Here is a 19,257-nt window from a genome sequence, read left to right on the forward strand (position 1 = left end):
CATCTGCCTCTATAAGAATTAAATTACATGCTGCTGCAGCTGCTGACCTCCAACACCCCTGAAGGAGTTTAGGGTGGAGAGCAAAAATGAGGCATTCTACTCCAGGAAACTGGCAGGACAGGTCTTTAGATAGATCTTCTCAGGAGCTGATTTTATGAGCCCAATTCTTGTGTCTCCTCATATCTAAAAGAGCTCAAAAGTTCTTCACAGTGACGATAGTTTCTCATGACTAGCAGAAACTTCACAAGACCCGCAGAAACTTTCTACAAAAAATATGCGCTTGACTGTATGTACCCTCCCTTTGTCAGCATCACGTATATACTGTCTTTCCCTACCTCTTTGGAACAGTTTCTCAGAACTATCTGAGGTGCTGTTCCCTGGGCTGCAGTTCTGACATTGCCCCAAATAAAACTTAACTTGTAACCCTCGCATTGTGCGTTGTTTTTAGTCGACATTTTAGAGCACGATTATAATTTATGTTAGTCACCTTTGATTCCTTTTACTTGCAATAGACAGCATGAGACTTTTCATTTTATTTTTAGAAAATGATCCTGTTCACACCATACCACTCATCAGGTCTTCTCTTAAAGCCCGATGAATATTACCAAGCATAGCTAATTTGCTCTCACAACTTACTTGCTAGCCAAACTCAGTAAATAAATCCTCCTCCATTCACTTGAGAAATAGAGGTCTAACATCATTATCAGAGAATAACTTAGATCTTTTGTTAGATCTGCAACAATGGTGTCGCTTTTCAATCAAGTTTTTAAAAGAATAAAACTTGCTTAGAGTTTGGCAACTTATAAATCTTGATTTATGTAATGGATCATTTAAATTTTTTAATTGTCTAACTTTTAATAACAGTTTCTTCCTTTGCCTTAGAGTTCTGATTGGAACTTCTTTTGCCTTAGAGTGCAAATTGGAATTCTGTGTTAATTTAGAAGCTTTAGTATGCTAGCCAAGGAAAGCTGACCCCTGTATGCTGGAGGTTGTTGCTTTCAGTTTTAAAGCTCCTTGGATATTGTCCTTCATTGTCATTTAGTCACTCAGTCGTGTCCCACTCTTTTGCAACCGCATGGACCCTAGCCCTCCAGATTCCTCTGTCCATGGGATTTCCCAGGCAAGCATTACTGGAGTGGGTTGCTATTTCCTTCTGCAGGTGATCTTTCTGACCCAGGGATCAAACCTGCATCTCCTTCATTCACAGGCAGATTCTTTACCACTGGACCACCAGGGAAGCAGATACTATCCTTTATCAAAGCCGGAATTTCCTACCAAGATTTATGCATTTTTAAAAATCATCTCTGGTAAAGGAATTTTATTTTGCAAATGTTGGCAACTAATGGGTAAACATGAAAAAAGCTAATGGTTTAGAGGGAGGAAGAAGGCTCTGAGCCTTAGAATTGCACATTGATATATATGAGGTATACACAATGTACTATAACTCTGATCAGAAGCACATGATGATAACAACTTCTGAAACGTACAGTTTTAAATGCCAGGAAATGTAACCCAGCAGGACCCTATAGGGCCTTTTCGGAACAGACCCCTCCCTTGTATCCTCTGCTGAAGTACCCAGATAATATTATCTGATGCACGTTTCCTGAGTCGTTTCACAAATCCTAAGTTGGAGAAGACTCTTGAGAGTTCCTTGGACTGCGAGGAGATCAAACAAGTCAATCCTAAAGGAAATCAGTCCTGAATATTCATTGGAAGGACTGATGCTGAAACTGAAACTCCAATACTTTGGCCACCTGATGCAAAGAACTGACTCATTGGAAAAGGCTGTGATGCTGGGAAAGATTGAAGGCAGGAGAAGAAAGGGACGACAGAGGATGAGATGGTTGGATGGCATCACTGACTCGATGGACATGAGTTTGAGTGAGCTCCGGAAGTTGGTGATGAACAGGGAAGCCTGGCATGCTGCAGCCCATGGGGTCACAGTCAGACACGACTGAGCAACTGAACTGAAAATCACCACAACATGGAAGAGATTAACTACTTGATGATCATGAGCACATAGCTCCCAAACCTCCTGAAGTCTTAACTTCTCTGACACCGCCTTTTTACCTCACCATCAACCAATCAGAGAGTTGTACATGAGCTGATTGCCTACCCAGGATGCCCCTCCCTTGGGTCACTTTTTAAAATGCTTTGCTGGAGCCTAGGGATGAGTTCTGGTGTTTTGAGTGGTACCTCCCCTGGGTTCCTTGCTTGATGGCCTGCAGTAAGTGCTGCACCTTTCTTCAGCACAACTCAGCTCAGTAGACTCGCTTTACTGTGCATGGGCCAGCAGACCCAAGTTTGGTTCGGTAGCAGAAATGCCAGAATTATAACAGACAAAAGCAAATACACAAGGCTAACAAACACAGATTTCCTGTTGTCTGCCACCGGCCACAAAATAAATTCCTGTCGAATGCCACTTGGCAGAAATTGCCACTGATGAATGATCAGACATCCAAAATCCCACAGAGCTGGTACCAGAGGAGAAGGCTAATATGATAAACAAAAATAGAAAAATCCACTTGGCTAGTGAGAGCCAAAAAGCTCAATACTGTTTATACCACTCACCAGAAGAGCCAGGAAAGGTGAGCTGTGGACCTCACTCCGTTGGAATGAGGTTCATTTTCAGGCATGTGCTTCTCTTGGGCTCTGATAATAGAACTCAGGTGGGAAAGTCGGTAAAGCTTTCTGGGTGGTTTACTCTCATCGCTGCTTCCTACTTTCTATTTCCTTAGAACATATTCTGCCCTGCTGCTTGCTCCTACCCCTCCATCCCCCACTTGCCCTTTCCAAGGATGGTTGGGTGGGGTGATCTTATATCCCATGAAGGTGGAATTGCACTAGAGGGGTTCTCTCAGCTCTTCTGCATCTGCCTTAACGTTCTGTAGGTGAAAGCTTAGAAAACCTCAGTGTTTACTCTCAGCTCTCCTAACTGCCTCCTTCCGTTTTGTTGTACTGTTCTCAGCACTTGGTAAGGCTGGTGTGGCAAAGAGTTGGGGATTGTGCAGTCTTGAAAGCACCCAACTCAGATGGGACTTGAACCCAGCCAAAACCAAGGTTGGGACTTGAACCCACGGGCTAGGACTCGAATCCACTGTCTTTTAACTGATATCGCACACCTGGTCTCAGGACTTAATGAAGCTCAGGTTCTCTACGTTTCAGCACAGAGGAATTCAGTGAGAGGCAAAGTGATAGGTAAGAAGTGGGTTTACTTAGATACATACTCCGCAGACAAAATGCTGTTCATCTCAAAAGGTGAGAGACCCTGAAATATGGGGTAGTTAGTTTTTACAGACTGGGTAATTTCATAGGTTAATGAGTGGGAAGATTTTTCCAACTATTTTGGAGAAGGGGCAGGGATTTCCAGGAACTGGGGAAACGCTTTTGGCCTTTTATGGCTGGCCTTTGTACTGTCATGGCACCTGTGGGCATGTTATTTAGCATGCTGATATACTACCGTGAGGGTATAATGAGGCTTAAGGTCTAATGGAAGTTGAATCTTCTGCCATCTTGGACCTGATCAGTTCTAACCAGTTTATGTTTAACTGTGCCATTCTTGAAGGGTTGTGCCCTGCCCCTCTTTCTCCTGTTTCACTCTTTTTGGGCTCCTCTTTCTGTCAGCCCCACGAAAGACCTAGAAAAGTCTGTTAGAAAATAGACTGATTTATCCTCAACCCCCTTTATGGTAGACTTCGCCTCCCTGCTGCATTTCAGCAGAGATGAAAGCTGCTGTGGCTCTCTTCTGTCTTATAAAGGTCTTGTTTCCGAGGTTTTGTTGGCAAACTTTTCATTAAAGGGTCAAATAGTAAATATTTGGAGCTTTGTGACCCAAGAGGCAAAACTGAGCAGTCTTTTTTTTTCTTTTTCTTTAATTTGGCTGTGCTGGGTGTTAGTTGCAGCACACAGGATCTTTGTTGCTGCATGAGGGAATCTTTTAGCTTTGGCATGAGAAATCTCAGTTGCGGCACGTAGGATCGATCTTGTTCCCTGACCGGGGATGGAACCCAGGTCCCCTGCACTGAGAGCAGAGTCTTAATCACTGGACCACCAAGGAAATCCCCAAATTAAGTAGCTCTTATTGAAAGGCTGCTCATATTGAAGAGTCTTTTTCACATTTTATAATTAAAAATGTAAAAATCAGTCTCAGCTCCAGGACCAGACAAAAATATAGGGGTCAGATTGATTTGTCCCATGGGTGAAAGCAATCTCTTGTTTGGTTCACGTATATTTCTTTGTATCCTCACTGGTGAGTTTTTTAAAAATCTATATAATGATGTCATCTTTCCAGCTTGTTTCTGTTAGTATAGTCAGAGGGCTGTGCCAAAAACCACTATGCTAATGTCATGCCTTTATCTGATCCTGGATCTGATCTCATTCCAAGACCTAAATCATTTTCTGTTGTTATAGACACATAGAAAAGTGTGGAAGTTCATCTCACAGCTATCTTCTCAGAAGATAACTAAATGACTGAATAAAATATATACATCGTTCAGGTGTTAATAGTCCAGAACATATCCACTGGTACTAGTGGAAAATATTTTTATCATTTGTGAATTTGAATAACCAAATTATATTTAACCTTAGGCCAATCATTATAGTATAAATTATACACATATGTGTGTGTACATTAAAATAGACTTTATTCTTTTGTTAGTCTCTGTTGGTAGTCTGTATATAACCACAGAACAAAGGGCTTTCTTGTGTTGACCACCAGAATGGTTCCACTTAATCCTCCCAGTGATGGTGTTTGCACTTTAATATGTTGGTAAGCATGTCTGGCTGCCATTATTGTAGAATGTCCTAATTTTTGAAAGAACATTTGCCTTACTAGGGGAAGCAGGTAATGGGGAATGTCCAAGGAGTTTCAGTCGAGAAACACTTAGAAAAGGTTCAGTTCAGTTCTGTCGCTCAGTCATGTCTGACTCTTTGCGACCCCATGGACCGCAGCACGCCAGGCCTCTCTGTCCATCACCAACTCCTGGAGTTTACCCAAACTCATGTCTGTCGAGTCAGTGATGCCATCCAACCATCTCATCCTCTGTCGTCCCCTTCTCCTCCTGCCTTCAATCTTTCCCAGCATCAGGGTCTTTTCAAATGAGTCAGCTCTTCACATCAAGTGGCCAAAATATTGGAATTTCAGCTTCAACATAGAAATGGTTAAGATGGTAAATTTTACATTACACATTTTTTACCGCAACACAAAAAAATTTGCTTTAAAGATATTGTTGCATAAATAATTCCTGACAATTATGTAAACATCAAACAATACAAGCAAAAAGGAAAATAAAATCACCCACAACATTTTATTGCATGATGCATAAATCATATGTAGATTCACATTTGGATTTGCTATTTTATAACCTGACTTTACACTATTTTTAGTTTAGTTGTTTTTCCTGGCTATGTTGGGTCTTAGCTGCGCATGGGCTATATATAGTTGTAGTTAGCAGGGCTGGTGGGTGGGCTTCTCATTGCGGTGGCTTCTCTTGTGGGGCATGGACTCTAGGCATGTGGGCTTCTGTAGCTGCAGGGCACAGGCTCAGCAGCTGCAGCTCCCAGGCTCTGGAAGCTGGGCTCAGTGGTTGTGGTACATGGGCTCAGTTGCTCTGCAGCTCCAGGATCTTCCCGGACCAGGGATCGAACTGGCATCCCCTACATTGCAGGGTGACTGTTAACCGTGGACCACCAGGGAAGCCCTTACACTATTTTTAACCATGTTTTAAGTTCTATGTTCTTAATTGAAAATGCAGAGAAGTAGGATATTTCACACTTCTATTAACTCTAAGACCTCAAGGCAGAAGTGCGATGGCACATTTAGGGGTGCATGCCTTTCCGTCAATGCTTCTCTCTTCAGATCATGTGTCCTCAGGAGAAGGAAATTCTCCTCCACTCCTGATTTGTCCGCCAGCTCTACTGACATATTTCAGTGGTTCCTTTTAGGTATAAACCCATCTATAGAGGCTTCATCCCTTCATTCTCTTTGGAGTTATTTCTCCACTGATCTCCAGTAGCGTATTGGGCATGTACTGATCTGGGGAGTTCCTCTTTCAGTATCCTATCATTTTACCTTTTCTTACTGTTCATGGGGTTCTCAAGGCAAGAAAACTGAAGTGGTTTGCCATTCCCTTCTCCAGTGGACCACATTCTGTCACAATAAACTGTGGAAAATTCTGAAAGAGATGGGAATACCAGACCACCTGACCTGCCTCTTGGGAAATCTGTATGCAGGTCAGGAAGCAAGTTAGAACTGGACATGGAACAACAGACTGGTTCCAAATAGGAAAAGGAGTGCGTCAAGGCTGTATATTGTCACTCTGCTTATTTAATTTATATGCAGAGTACATCATGAGAAACGCTGGACTGGAAGAAACAAGCTGGAATCAAGATTGCCGGGAGAAATATCAATCACCTCAAATATGCAGATGACACCACCCTTATGGCAGAAAGTGAAGAGGAACTCAAAAGCCTCTTGATGAAAGTGAAAGAGGAGAGTGAAAAAGTTGGCTTAAAGCTCAACATTCAGAAAACAAAGATCATGGCATCCTGTCCCATCACTTCATGGGAAATAGATGGGGAAACAGTGGAAACAGTGTCAGACTTTATTTTGGGGGGCTCCAAAATCACTGCAGATGGTGACTGCAGCCATGAAATTAAAAGACGCTTACTCCTTGGAAGAAAAATTATGACCAACCTAGATAGCATATTCAAAAGCAGAGACATTACTTTGCCGACTAAGGTCCATCTAGTCAAGGCTATGGTTTTTCCAGTGGTCATGTATGGATGTGAGAGTTGGGCTGTGAAGAAGGTTGAGCGCCGAAGAATTGATGCTTTTGAACTGTGGTGTTGGAGAAGACCCTTGAGAGTCCCTTGGACTGCAAAGAGACCCAACCAGTCCATTTTGAAGGAGATCAGCCCGGGGATTTCTTTGGAAGGAATGATGCTAAAGCTGAAACTCCAGTACTTTGGCCATCTCATGCGAAGAGTTGACTAATTGGAAAAGACTCTGATGCTGGGAGGGATTGTGGGCAGGAGGAGAAGGGGATGACAGAGGATGCGATGGCTGGATGGTATCACTGACCCGATGGACGTGAATCTGAGTGAACTCCGGGAGTTGGTGATGGACAGGGAGGCCTGGCATGCTGTGATTCATGGGGTCGCAAAGTGTCGGACACTGAGTGACTGAACTGAACTGATAGAGGCTTCTGGTACTTTGGAAACAGGTGTGTCTACCTGTCCCTGGGGCTTTTTAGTCACATGTCTATCTACTGGGGTAATGTGAATACACATCTGAGCAAGGTTAACGATTAAATTGTTGAGTTAAAAGGTCAGAAGACCTGCTGTTCGTTGGAACGTCCGAATAGGAGATAAAGAACCTCTTGAAACTGGCGTTCTACCTTCTCTGAGGAAAAGAATAAATAAGAAACAGCACAGTCATACAAGGATCTTCATCCCAGAAGTGATCCAGGAATCATGCTGGATACTTTCTGCGGCTCTACTTTTTGGGTAAGTAAATCACACTTATTCTCACTGACTCTTCTCAGCTCAGAATAAGTAGCAGATTAACCTAGAGTGACCACTAATAAGAACTAGAAAAGTTAGATATGCAGTTTGTCTAAAGCTCAGGGTTTTTTTTGCTTGTTTGTTTAAAGATAAGTCATATTCTGTGTGGGTGAGATAATGTATCTATTTTTCTAAGATACATTTATCGCATCCCAGATTCTTTTCTCAGAATAGGTAGCTGCAAAATTGCCTTCTCTAAAGAGAAATATGGAAAAAGTTTCTTCATTAATCTTAGGAGGAATTGTTTGTGGAGTAGGAGGAAGACCAGATGATCTATGTTTGAGTTTTATTGAGAAATGTTGATGTTGAAATGATACTGATATGTTCTAAAGGAACTGGCAATTAGTGAGATGGACTAGAAGTTGAGGCTAGGGATGCAAATTTGGGCATGAAGAGCACTGAGACAATTTTTGAACCATTAGAGCAGAGAATTCAAGACGGGGTGAACAACAGTACCACATGGTTTAGTGAAACAGAAATTTAGGGATTTTGAGAAAGCCTGGTTGGCAGACTCCTAGTGTCAGAATCAACTGGAGTGCTTGTTAAATTAGCTTAACCATCTTGGTAATTGTTTCACATTCTCAAGTTAGGTAATTTTACAAGGAGAGCAGGAATGAGATGGCAGAGCACGTGGACAGCACTTCCCATCCTAGAAAGACACTGGGCCCCAAGGTGCTCAAGGCCCAGACAAGGATGATGCTGAAAGCTCAGCTTCTCTGTCCACCAGTGCCAAATTCAATCTCAGAGACAGAGTTCTGGGTGAAGTAGAAAAGAATAGCTTTATTTCTTTACCAGGCAAAGAGGGCCACAGTGGGCTCTTGCTCTCAGAACCATGTGTCCCACCTTGCAGAAGATAGTGAAAAGTTTTATAGTAATTGTTCAAAGAGGATGTGACCAGCTCCTGGACATTCTCCTGATGGGTGGGTGGTGAGGAAAGTGGAAAACGGCATTGTCTCCAGCTGGCCTGGGGTCTGCATGCTTGTGGGCAGCATGCTATCTTTAATCATTAACTTCTCCCACCTGGAGGGGGTTTCAGTATCTGCAAAATAGCTCAAAGATACTGTCGTGTGTATCTGTTGATGGGGAAGCAAGGACCTTGCCCCACGGCCGAGCTTGACCAGTTTGTTTTCCCTCTTATCTCGCATCCCTTCCCTTCCCTAATTAAAAACTGCTTGAATCTGCCCATTGGAACTCAAGAAAGTTTCTGGAGGCTGAATGAAGGCTGTTTCCTATAAGGCTTTGCGCCCAGGAACCCCACCGGGCCCTGCACAGTATCATGTACACCACAGGAAAGGGGGGCTTACCATGCCCCAGGGTTGCACCAAGTCATCTCAAGAGAATTCTGAGAATCATTTGACAGATCATCTTGGTCAGGGAACCTCAGTCTTTAAAGAGTGTGCAAACAGCTGTACAAAGCAAAAAATGTTTGCAAGAAGAGGAAGATCTACCCTCACGTGACTCAGATCCAAGAACTGGTGCCCCCACCTTCCCCTCACAAGATACTTCTGTTTATTGCAGGATGCAAAGTCTAGTAGGAAACTTGCTGGGAATAAGCCTTCCCTCCAATGTGCTTCTGCTGCTCCTTAGCCTAAGGCCCCTTCAGGTTCCAACTTAAGCCCTTGGGGCCATACGAGCTTAATTGCCCTAGTGTAACTAAGCACTCTGCTGCCGGCAGGTTTGGCGTTTGCCCGTGAGTTCAGTCAGTGCTAAAAACTAGAATGAGTTTTCATATCCTAGGATTATTCTCCTCTTTGGATTGTGGAATGGTCCCTCTTCTTCCCACAACTTATTTGTATAGCTGGTGGAGAAATTCACTTAGAATCGCAGAAAGAAAGGTTTTTAGAGGTTTGGTCAGAAGTCACCAACTGGCATTAAATGGTGATGTTTATATCAATGGAGTTGGACAGGAAAATACAGCTAGTTGAAGGGTCAGGCTAAATAGGGATATAGAACTGAGTTAGAACTGTTTGGAAGTGAGGGTAGGGGTGGTAGTGGGCTGGGGATTGGTATTCTGTCTTCAGAAATGCATATATCCAACAGTCATTCCATTTTGATCCCCCAGAATTCCTCGTTGTTGGATAGCCCGGAGGTGGACCTGCCGCTTTGTTTTGAGCAGACTGTTTTGGTGTGGATTCCCTTGGGCTTCCTTTGGCTCCTGGCCCCTTGGCAGCTTCTCCATGTATATAGCTCCAGGACCAAGAAATCTTCTATAACCAAACTCTACCTTGCCAAGCAGGTAAGGGAACTCTACTATTTTCACACGAGTTTTGTAGTATGCAACAGAGGACATTTCTCGGTGGTTCAAGTGTCGTCTTCCCTGTCTGTGCCAGTTTTCCCAGGTTCTGCTGTCGCAGGTAGAGCCGTGCTCTGGAGGCCTCTGCTTCCACCTGCCCTGTGCCTCACTGACACCTGCCATATTCCCTAGTTAAGATTACTTTGATTTTTGCATAAGAATGACTCTGAAGTCTTACGGATATTGGACTCCAGAAACACCAATGATGAGTAATCAGTCAGTTGAATAGCTGTCTTTTCAGCATTTGAGAAGCAAACACTGAATTATCTATCTTTGCTGCGTGTGTGTGTGCTCAGTTGTATCCAATTCTCTGTGACCCCACGGACTGTAGCCCGCCAGGCTCCTCTGTCCATGGAACTGTCCAGGCAAGATCACTGGAGTGGGTTGCCATCTCCTCCTCCAGCTGATCTTCCTGACCCAGGGATTGAACCCACATCTCTAGTGTCTCCTGAATTGGCCGGCAGATTCTTTACCACTAGTGCCACCTGAGAAGTGCATGTATGTATCTTCAAGCTGTTCTAATTAATCAGGAGGCTATAATTCAGTTGGCATCTACCATGAGGTAAAAATGAACTACCAAAAGTGTCTGCACCACTCAGGCAATCCGAACATCATTCTTCTCCCCAGACTTGGATCTGGAATAGGGCTTCTGTTCCCCACCAGAGTCAACCCTGGGTCTGGGTGGTCGCTCACCGTAGAGGGAGGATGGGTATGTGCTCATTGTGACCTGCCCGAGCAGGGAAATAATGGAAAGGAGCTGCAGGAGAAAGCCCAGGAGGAGTGAGTGTAGGTGCCTCCCAGCCGGCTGCACTGATCAATGCAGAGAAGAACTTGTGGGAACTGAGAGATCTTCAATTGAGCTTGTAAAGCTCCCTCTTAGTAACTATCACCTGCTGCTTTTCACTAGGGTTTTCTTTTATCTTGTCCTAATTATTAAATAGGATTTTAGACAGACAAATTAGATTTGGTGTTCTATGAGCATACAGATCAATGAACCCAGGTTGTTGCAGCCTCAAAAGAAGGCAGGAAGAAATTTGTCCAGAGGAAGTTGACTGCACGGACTCTCTGAGGTGGTGGCAGGCCTTGTCTACTCTGGATAGAGGAACAGTCTGGGAGGGCTTGGAGCAGAGCCACTGTCTCCCTCGTAGAGCTGAGTGCCTGGCACAGGGCCGAGCACTTGGCATGGCATTTGCTGAACACTGGTATAAATCCATTCTAGGAATAGGAATGGGATCAAGAGTGGGTCACTCTGAACATCAAACATCATGCTTCAGTACCTTAGGGATGAGACAGAGCTTCTGGCTAATTAGTTAAGTTAGAGAGCTTCTATCATTTTCTGGAGCTTCTAAGCAAAGGTTGGATGATCAGTAAATCAGTATCTCATTTCTTATCATAGCTATTAACTTTAAAAAACTTCATTGAGAAATAACTCATATATCTTATTAATACAATTTTACCCATTTAAATACAATTTTTTTTAGTATTTTCATGATCTGTGCAAGCCACCACCCCAGTCAATTTTAGAACATTTTCCCCCTCAAAAACAAGTCCTTTGTTCATTAACCCATATCTCCGCATTTCCCTTAGCCCTAAGCAACCAATTATCTACTCTTTGTCTCTGCAGTTTCCCTATTCTAAACACTTCATATGAGTGAAATCCTACAATATATGATTGAGTAGCTTCTTTTACTTGTTATAAGGTTTTCAAGGTTCATACATGTTGTTCAAGGCTTAACCATGATATTCCATTATATGACTATATCACATTTTGTTTAACTTTCATAACACAAACCTCTAGATAAAACTCAATAGATAAAAATAAAAGCACTGTATTTGTTTTTTTTTTTAATTTCTATAACTAATGATCCACTCACCCTTGCTCATAGCTTATAATTTATACCTTTTTTGTCCTCCATCCTAAGAGTGAAAGGTACAGATTAGCTTCCTGTTAAAAATTTCAAGATTCCTCTGAAATAGTCCAAAGTATAACTCTTCAGAAAATAAAAATTCGCTACTTCTATGAAATTCACCTTCTTCTTGGCTCAGTCCTCAGCTTGACTTCATTTCTTTACTTCCTATTCTACTTGCCTTTGGGCTGTTCCTCTCTGACTCTATTCCTCTCTTTTTAAAAAAAAGTATTTCACTGCATTGCTTGGTATGTGGGATCTTGTTCCCTAACCAGGGATTGAGGGATGTTAGTTCCCCCACCAGGAATTGAACCCACGTCTCTTTCATTGGAAACATGGAATCTTAACCTCTAGACTGCCAGGGAAGTCCCCTCTGACTCTTTTAAACTGTTATTGTTGTTTGGTCATTAGTGCAGTGTTTATCTTATCTGGACTAAGTCAATTTGTTTGACTAACCTGGTGAGAGACTACCAGTTTGTTCAAAGGTGCACCCTTGCTAAAGGGACCCTGTGCCCAGCAGGTGATTTCATGAATTAAAAATGAATGAGTGAATGAGCTCATATTAAGTCCTAGAGGAACAAAAAAGGAGTTTTGTTCTAGAGGTTATAAAATGGGCTGAGGTCAGATATGCAGCAAAAATTGTCTTATTGTTGAGCCAGTGAGATATATGGAAGTCATCTTCAAGTATTTGTAGAAGGTTAACATAGGAGATTGTCTAGCTCATTCTGAAAGTGTCAGTCAGCAAGATTAAGTTAAGTTGGTGTAGGGTGTTCAAGGGAGCTAATTTTAGCTAAACATACAGAACTTTTTCTTTTTTTGTGTGGATGATTTAGTTTGTTATCCTTTATTCTTATGTAAGTTTAAAAAAAATCATAGAAATTATTTTCCATTCAGCTGTATCAAAATTTAAGAACTTAAATTTGAGACAGCTTTATCAGTTGACTTTTCTTTGAGAGGGTTTTAAATAAGTTCAGTTGTAAAGACCATTACAAAGGTGGAAGAACTTTCTAATAGTAATAACTGTCTGATAGTAGAATGGTCTGCTGGGGGATATAGTTCCTGAAAATGTTGAAACTGAAGTTATACATTTGTCTGCCAGAGAAGTGATGAAAATAGACACCCTATGTAATGGGTCAGAGGTTCAATCAGAGTGCTTTCATAAAGCCCTGGGGAAAGGAAGACTGTGCAGAGGTAGAAAGATATTAAATATAGCCAAACCACTTTTTTTTTATATACCAATGAGGTTGTGTCCCCTTAGGAAGTTGAGTTCAGTAAACTCCACGTGCACTTGAAACCCCTCCAGTGATTCAGAGATGGAGTGCAAAGCCTATTTAAGGACTTGGTAATCATTAAACAAGGCTTCTCTCGGGGTTCAGCAGTAAAGAATCTGCCTGCAATGCAAAAGACGCAGGTTCAATCCCTGGATTGGAAAGATCCCCCGGAGAAGGAAGCGGCAACTTACTCCAGCAATCTTGCCTGGGAAATCCCATGGACACATGAGCCTGGTGGGCTACAGTCCATGGGGTCACAGAGTCAGATACAGTTCAGCGACTGAACAACCACAGCAATAGTTAAACAACCATAATGTTCCCTTGAATGGGATTAAAAATTGTTTCTTGTTATTAAAAATGCATTGCTGTAGAAAGCTTTATTATGTGATTATTGTAGAAATTTTGTTGACTCTAGGGAAACAGAGGATGAAATCATTGATAACTGTTATCACTCTGTACTTCTGTTTTTAACATTTGGGGATGTTTCCTTTCACTCTCTTTAAAAAACTGAATTAAAAAAGACAAATGAAAAAGACCCTTCCCTCAACCCTCTACCTTCTAGTTTTATTCTCCAGAGGCTGCCATTTAAAATTATTTTGATGGCTACCTCTGTATCTGCAAATAATGTTTTCATTCTGTGTTTCTTGATCCATCAACTTCAATAAAGATCTATTTATGTCCTCTATAAAAGACAAGGAATTTATTCATTGACCCAACTCCCTAGCTTCCTTTGCCTCTCTTCCTCTTTCTCTCAGTCCTTTTATTCTATGCTCTCTGTTAATTCAGTCCTTTATTTTCTGTTCTTCTGTAGGTTATACCTGAAAATCTGCCATCAGTTTAATTTAATTGGCCATGCCATGTGGCCTCCAGGATCTTAGTTTCCCAACCAGGGAGTGAATCAGGGGCCACGGCAATGGAAGCCCAGAATTCTAACCACTGGACCGCCATGGAACTCCCCTCCCCATGCCCTTTTTTTCCCATCAATTTTAGACTAGTTCTTCCTTGCTTCTTTCTTAATTGAGGTATAACATTGTATAAGTTGAAGGTGCACAACGTATTGATTAGATACATTTATATACTGCAATATGATTACCATCATATCCTTGGCTAACTAACACTTTTATCATGTCACAAAATTATCTTTTGTGTGTATGTCTGAGAGACAGGGAACATTTAAGATCTAGTCTCTTAGCAACTTTGAAGCATGTAATACAATGTTTTGACCATAATCGCAGTGCTGTGTATGACAAACTTGCGGTTAGAAGATAAATTCTGGAGATCAAATGAGATTTTTTTCAGTTTATAGTCTTTTTAAAAACTGAGGCACAATTGACATATAACATTATTAGTTTTAGGTGTACAACATAAGTTTGAAATGATCTAGTAAGTCTAGTTAACACCCATCACCATACATAGTTGCAAAAATTTTTTTCTTGGAATGAGAACTTTCAGAATCTACTTTCTTAGCAACTTCAAATATGCGGTACAGTATTGTTTACCTATAGTCACCATGCTTCATTGTATTTTCCACTTGAGCCCCTTTGTGTAAGACAAGAAAATTAGTGCCTCCAAATTTCTTGGAGAACAGCCTCATTCTGAAAATGTTAATCTGGATGTGGAATGCTAGGTTGAAACATTTTTTTCAACTCTAAAGATGTTGCTTGTCGTTCGTCAAGTCTTGTGCTACCAAGTTAAAATTCTTCTCATTCCTTGTTATCCTCTCTAGAAACTTTTATCCTCTTTATTCTTGATGTCCTGAAATTTCATGAGCATGTTTACATGGGTCTTTTTTCATTCAATGGATTCTACACTGTTAAAGACTCATGTCTTTCTTATCTCTGGGAAATTTTCATATGTTAATCTTTTCATTTTTTTCCTCTAATTTAAAAATTTTAAAGAAGTTTGGAACTTCTTTTAGATATTGATCCTCCTTCTCAACATTTTTTTTTAAAGGTACTTTTAAAAATTCTCATTTTGGCTGCTCTGGGTTTCCGTTGCTGTTCGTGGGCTTCCTCTGGCTGCAGCGAGGCGGGGGCTATTATCTAGTTGCAGTGTTGGGATTCTCAACGCTGTGGCTTCTCTTGTTGCAGAGCATAGGCTCTAGGACGTCTGGGCTTCAGTAGTTGCAGTGCATGGGCTTAATTGTCCCATGGTATGTGGAATCTTCCCAGACCAGGGATCGAACCCATGTCCCTTGCATTAGCAGGCAGACTCCCAACCTCTGGACCAGCAGGGAAGTCCTCAACTTCTTTTTAGAATTTCTTTCTCTCTTTTCCCCTGTGTTCTGAGAGATTTTCCTAATTTTTTTCTTTTAACCATCCTAAAGTGCCTTTATTTTAGCAATAATCAAATTCTTAATTCCTGAACAAGAAAAAAAAAAATTGGCCAAGCAGGGTGGCCTGTGAGTTCTTAGCTCCTTGAGTAGGGATTGAACCTGTGCTCCCCACAGTGGAAGCACAGAGTCCTAATCAATGGACCACTGGGGAAGTCCCCTAAACACACCTTTTTCTGACAGCAACAAATTAGTGGATGTGACATCTTCTTAAGTTCTTACAGGACATTAATTTTTTAAATAATTTAAAATTCTCTTCACTTAATCTCTGTTTGTTCCACCTCGGAATCAGTTGTTCTGTTTCACTATCTTGGCTGTCTTCTTCACTAGTACTGATTTTTCTCAGCTTTTGGTGCTTATTGGTGTTCTGTTTGCACTTATAAATAGGGGACTAAGTCAGGGAACGTGTGGCTGGAGTAGGTTTCCTGGCAGTATCTAGATCCACTTCCCCAGGCGGCCTCTTCTTGATGGGAGGACTACCTGTGAGCTCTGAGTCCTGGACAACTGTCGGTACTCACTGGCTTCCCTCAAGAGCAGGATGCTAGGCGGTACCGGTCCTCCTCTGACTGCTGAGTGAAGATGCATTTACTCTGGAGCACCATTACCTGCCCTATCCTCCTCCCAGAAAGATTCAATTTCTTTAGCAAATACTTCTGTGTGGCTCGGACGGTAAAGCGTCTGCCTGCAATGCGGGAGACCCGGTTCGATTCATGGGTCGGGAAGATCCCCTGGAGAAGGAAATGGCAATCCACTCCAGCACTCTTGCCTGAAAAATCCCATGGACGGAGGAGCCTGACGGACTACAGTCCATGGGGTCGCAAAGAGTCGGACACGACTGAGCGACTTCACTTTCACTTTCTGTCTTGGCCAGCTTAAGGGTACTGGTGGAATATAGTTGTCTATGGATTTGCCTGATGGTTTGAGGGTGAGAGCATAAAGTGACTGATATAACTGTACCAGTTCACAGAACATCAGTGGAGACTCACTTTTGTCCTGTTTTCCATTCTAACTCTCTGCCAGGGTGGACTAGAAAGAATAGATTTATAGTAAGTCAAAACTCTCTCTTGCAAGTTATGCCTATTGGCTTAAGTAACACATTTTATTATCTTATAAAACAGGAAGTCCAGTGCACCTCCTGGGTTTGTTAATATAGCAATTCAACAATATCAATAGGTAATATTTTTTTTCTGATAACCTCAGCAAATCAAGCCAGTTATCAAGCCAGCACACGATTGCAGGGTGACTGTAGCAGCTTTCACACACAGATGCAGTCATACAATCTTTGTCCTTTTGTGTCTGGCTTCTCTCACTCAGCATTATGTTTTCAAGGGCCTCCTTCATGTTGTAGCATGTATCAGTACTTCATTCCTTTTTATGGCTATAGACTACACAATTGTACAGATTTGACTTCTTATTTATCCATTTATCAATTGATGGGTATTTGAGTTTTTTTCCAGTTTTTGTCATTTGAAAAATGCTGTTAGGAACGTTTGTGTACCAGTTTTTGGGTGGACATAGATTTTCAGTTTTCTTGAGTATGTATAGGCTTAGCAATAGAATTGCTGAGTCATATGGTAAATCCATGTCTAATATCTTGAACTGACAAATGTTTTCAAAGTGACTATACCCTTTTACATTCCTGCCAGCAAAAAAAAAAAAAAAAATTTGGAGCATAGTTGATTTATAATGTTGTATTAGTTCCAGGTGTACAATATAGGCTCTAACACTTGTCCACACCAATACTTGCTATTCATCTTTTTGATGGAGAATATAATATATCTACTATCCTAGTAGGTGTGAAGTGGTATCTCATTATGGTTTTGATTTGCATCTCCCAAGTGACTAATGTCGAGCATTTTTTTTTTCATCTGCTTTTTGGCCATTTGTATATCGTCTTTGGAAGAATTTATTCTTTGCATAAACCCTTTACACATTTTTAAATTGGGTTACTTGTATCTTTTTGCTGTTATAAAAAGTTCTCTACATATTCTGGATCTATGTATCACTTTGATCAGTAAGGGAAACCTTTCTCAGAAGCTCACACAGGACAGTCCCCGCAAGCTGCCCCTCAACTTTGTCACATGTCTGTCGCAAAAGCAGCCCCAGGCCAGAGGAACAGGGTCACCAGGATTGGTTTTAACTCACTTCATAGGGTCGGAGAAAGGTGCAGTTTCTACCCAAGCCTATGACTGTGCTGAGTAGGTTCATATTTTACAGAAGTGGGGGTTCTGTTAGGAAGGAAATGGCTTTGAGGAGGCAGCCCTACCAGTCAGGGTCCTCACAGGAGGCAGATGGCTGAGGCAAAGTAAAATGGTGAGAGGAGGCTGTATTTACAAAGAGACCTGGGGCTTAGCAGTGAGCTGTTACCACTCCAGGCTCTAAGGGACAACGGTGGAGAGTGAATCTGGAGGGGCAGACAGAAGATACAAGCATAGCAACCAGTGATGTCTATTCAGGCCCCCTTTCACTGCTTTTGCTTGTGTATATTTTAGACCACAGTTTGCTCTGCTCTTTGACCTGATGCTATTGACACAATTGGGTTTTGTTTTCTAAAACTACCTGGTTTACCAAGCTCACTCACCCTCTTCCATTCATTCAGTCTCAGTACTACTATGGATTTGCTTCTTGGGTAATTCTCTACTATCATTTCAATGGGATAGGAAAGGCTGGGAAACAAGTATACTAACCCTGATATTTTTTTAAATGCTTTTTATTGTGGTAAAATTCACATAATATAAAACGTACTATTTTAACCATAGTTAACTGTACAGTGGTACTAAGTGCAACTCTTACCATCATCCATCTCCAGCATTTTTCACTTTCCTAAACTGAGACTCTGTCCCCACTAAACACTAAGTTCCCATTACCGCTCCTCGTACTCCCTCCTGCCCCTGGCACCTGCCAATGTATTGGGTTGGCCAAATACTTTCCAACTCTATGAATCTGACTATTCTAGGTACCTTGTATAAGTGGAATCAAACAGTATTTGTCTGCACCTACTGTATAGTGAAATGTATTTTTATAAACCTGATTTCTTGAACTGGAAACTCCTATCTTTTTCTGTGCATACTTTAAAAACCTAACTGAATTCATCGAATGCAATGTTACGGTCTACTTTTTTGCACCTGAGTGTTAAATCACTTTAGTCGTGTCTGACTCCTTTGTAACCCCATGGACTATAGCTCGCCAGGCTCCTCTGTCCATGGAATTCTCCAGGCCAGAATACTGGTGTGGGTTGCCATTCCCTCCTCTAGGGGAATCTTCCCAACCCAGGGATTGAACCCAGGTCTTCTGTATCGAGACAGATTCTTCACTGAAAGCATTGCCTAGTGTTATCAACATTATTCTGAAAACATAATTTTCCAACATAGTTTTGATGACTAAAAAATAGCTTATCACATGAGTATACCATTGCTTATTTAACAGCTCTTCGTAGTAGTGTCTTCTCTCAACTGTAAAAAAGAAATAACAATCACAAGCCTCCGTAAGTAGGTGGAAAACCACAAGAGGGAGTTCTCACCCTCTGTAACTGTAGCAGAGCCCAACAAGGAAGAAGAAAGCCTCTTTGTAGGCAAGGACTCAGCCAAAGAAAAACCATGGCTCCCTTGTTTACTGTAGCCCTTCCAATTTCCTTTTCCTCTTTATGAAACTGTTCTCCTTCCCATGTCAGAGGGGCACTTGCATGTGGTTTGCCATGGTTTCAGACTCCAAAATGCAATCCTCTATTGAATAGATTGATTTTTGCTGGAAAATTATCTGACACTTCTTTCAGATCAATACAACAAACCCCTCCACCACTGTTTTGGGTTATTTTAGGTTTTATAAATTCACTATAAAGAAAGAGACTTCAGTTAACATTTTTGCACTTAAATATTTGCCTGCAATTCAGAT

General features: G+C 41.7%; 1 protein-coding gene across 1 annotated transcript in view; it reads left to right on the plus strand.

Moving 5' to 3' along the window:
• The first annotated feature begins 7,349 nt into the window (after window positions 1–7,349).
• The window catches only part of ABCC2 (ATP binding cassette subfamily C member 2), a 74,748-nt gene continuing 62,840 nt past the window's right edge, over window positions 7,350–19,257 (plus strand). The window contains exons 1-2 of the mRNA XM_004020104.5: window positions 7,350–7,506; window positions 9,626–9,799. Coding sequence (XP_004020153.2) covers window positions 7,474–7,506; window positions 9,626–9,799 — 207 coding nt within the window. The 5' untranslated portion in view covers window positions 7,350–7,473. The remainder of the gene's footprint in view (window positions 7,507–9,625; window positions 9,800–19,257) is intronic.

The sequence above is a fragment of the Ovis aries genome, chromosome 22 (genome assembly GCF_016772045.2).
Source record: "Ovis aries strain OAR_USU_Benz2616 breed Rambouillet chromosome 22, ARS-UI_Ramb_v3.0, whole genome shotgun sequence".
Lineage (NCBI taxonomy): Eukaryota > Metazoa > Chordata > Mammalia > Artiodactyla > Bovidae > Ovis > Ovis aries.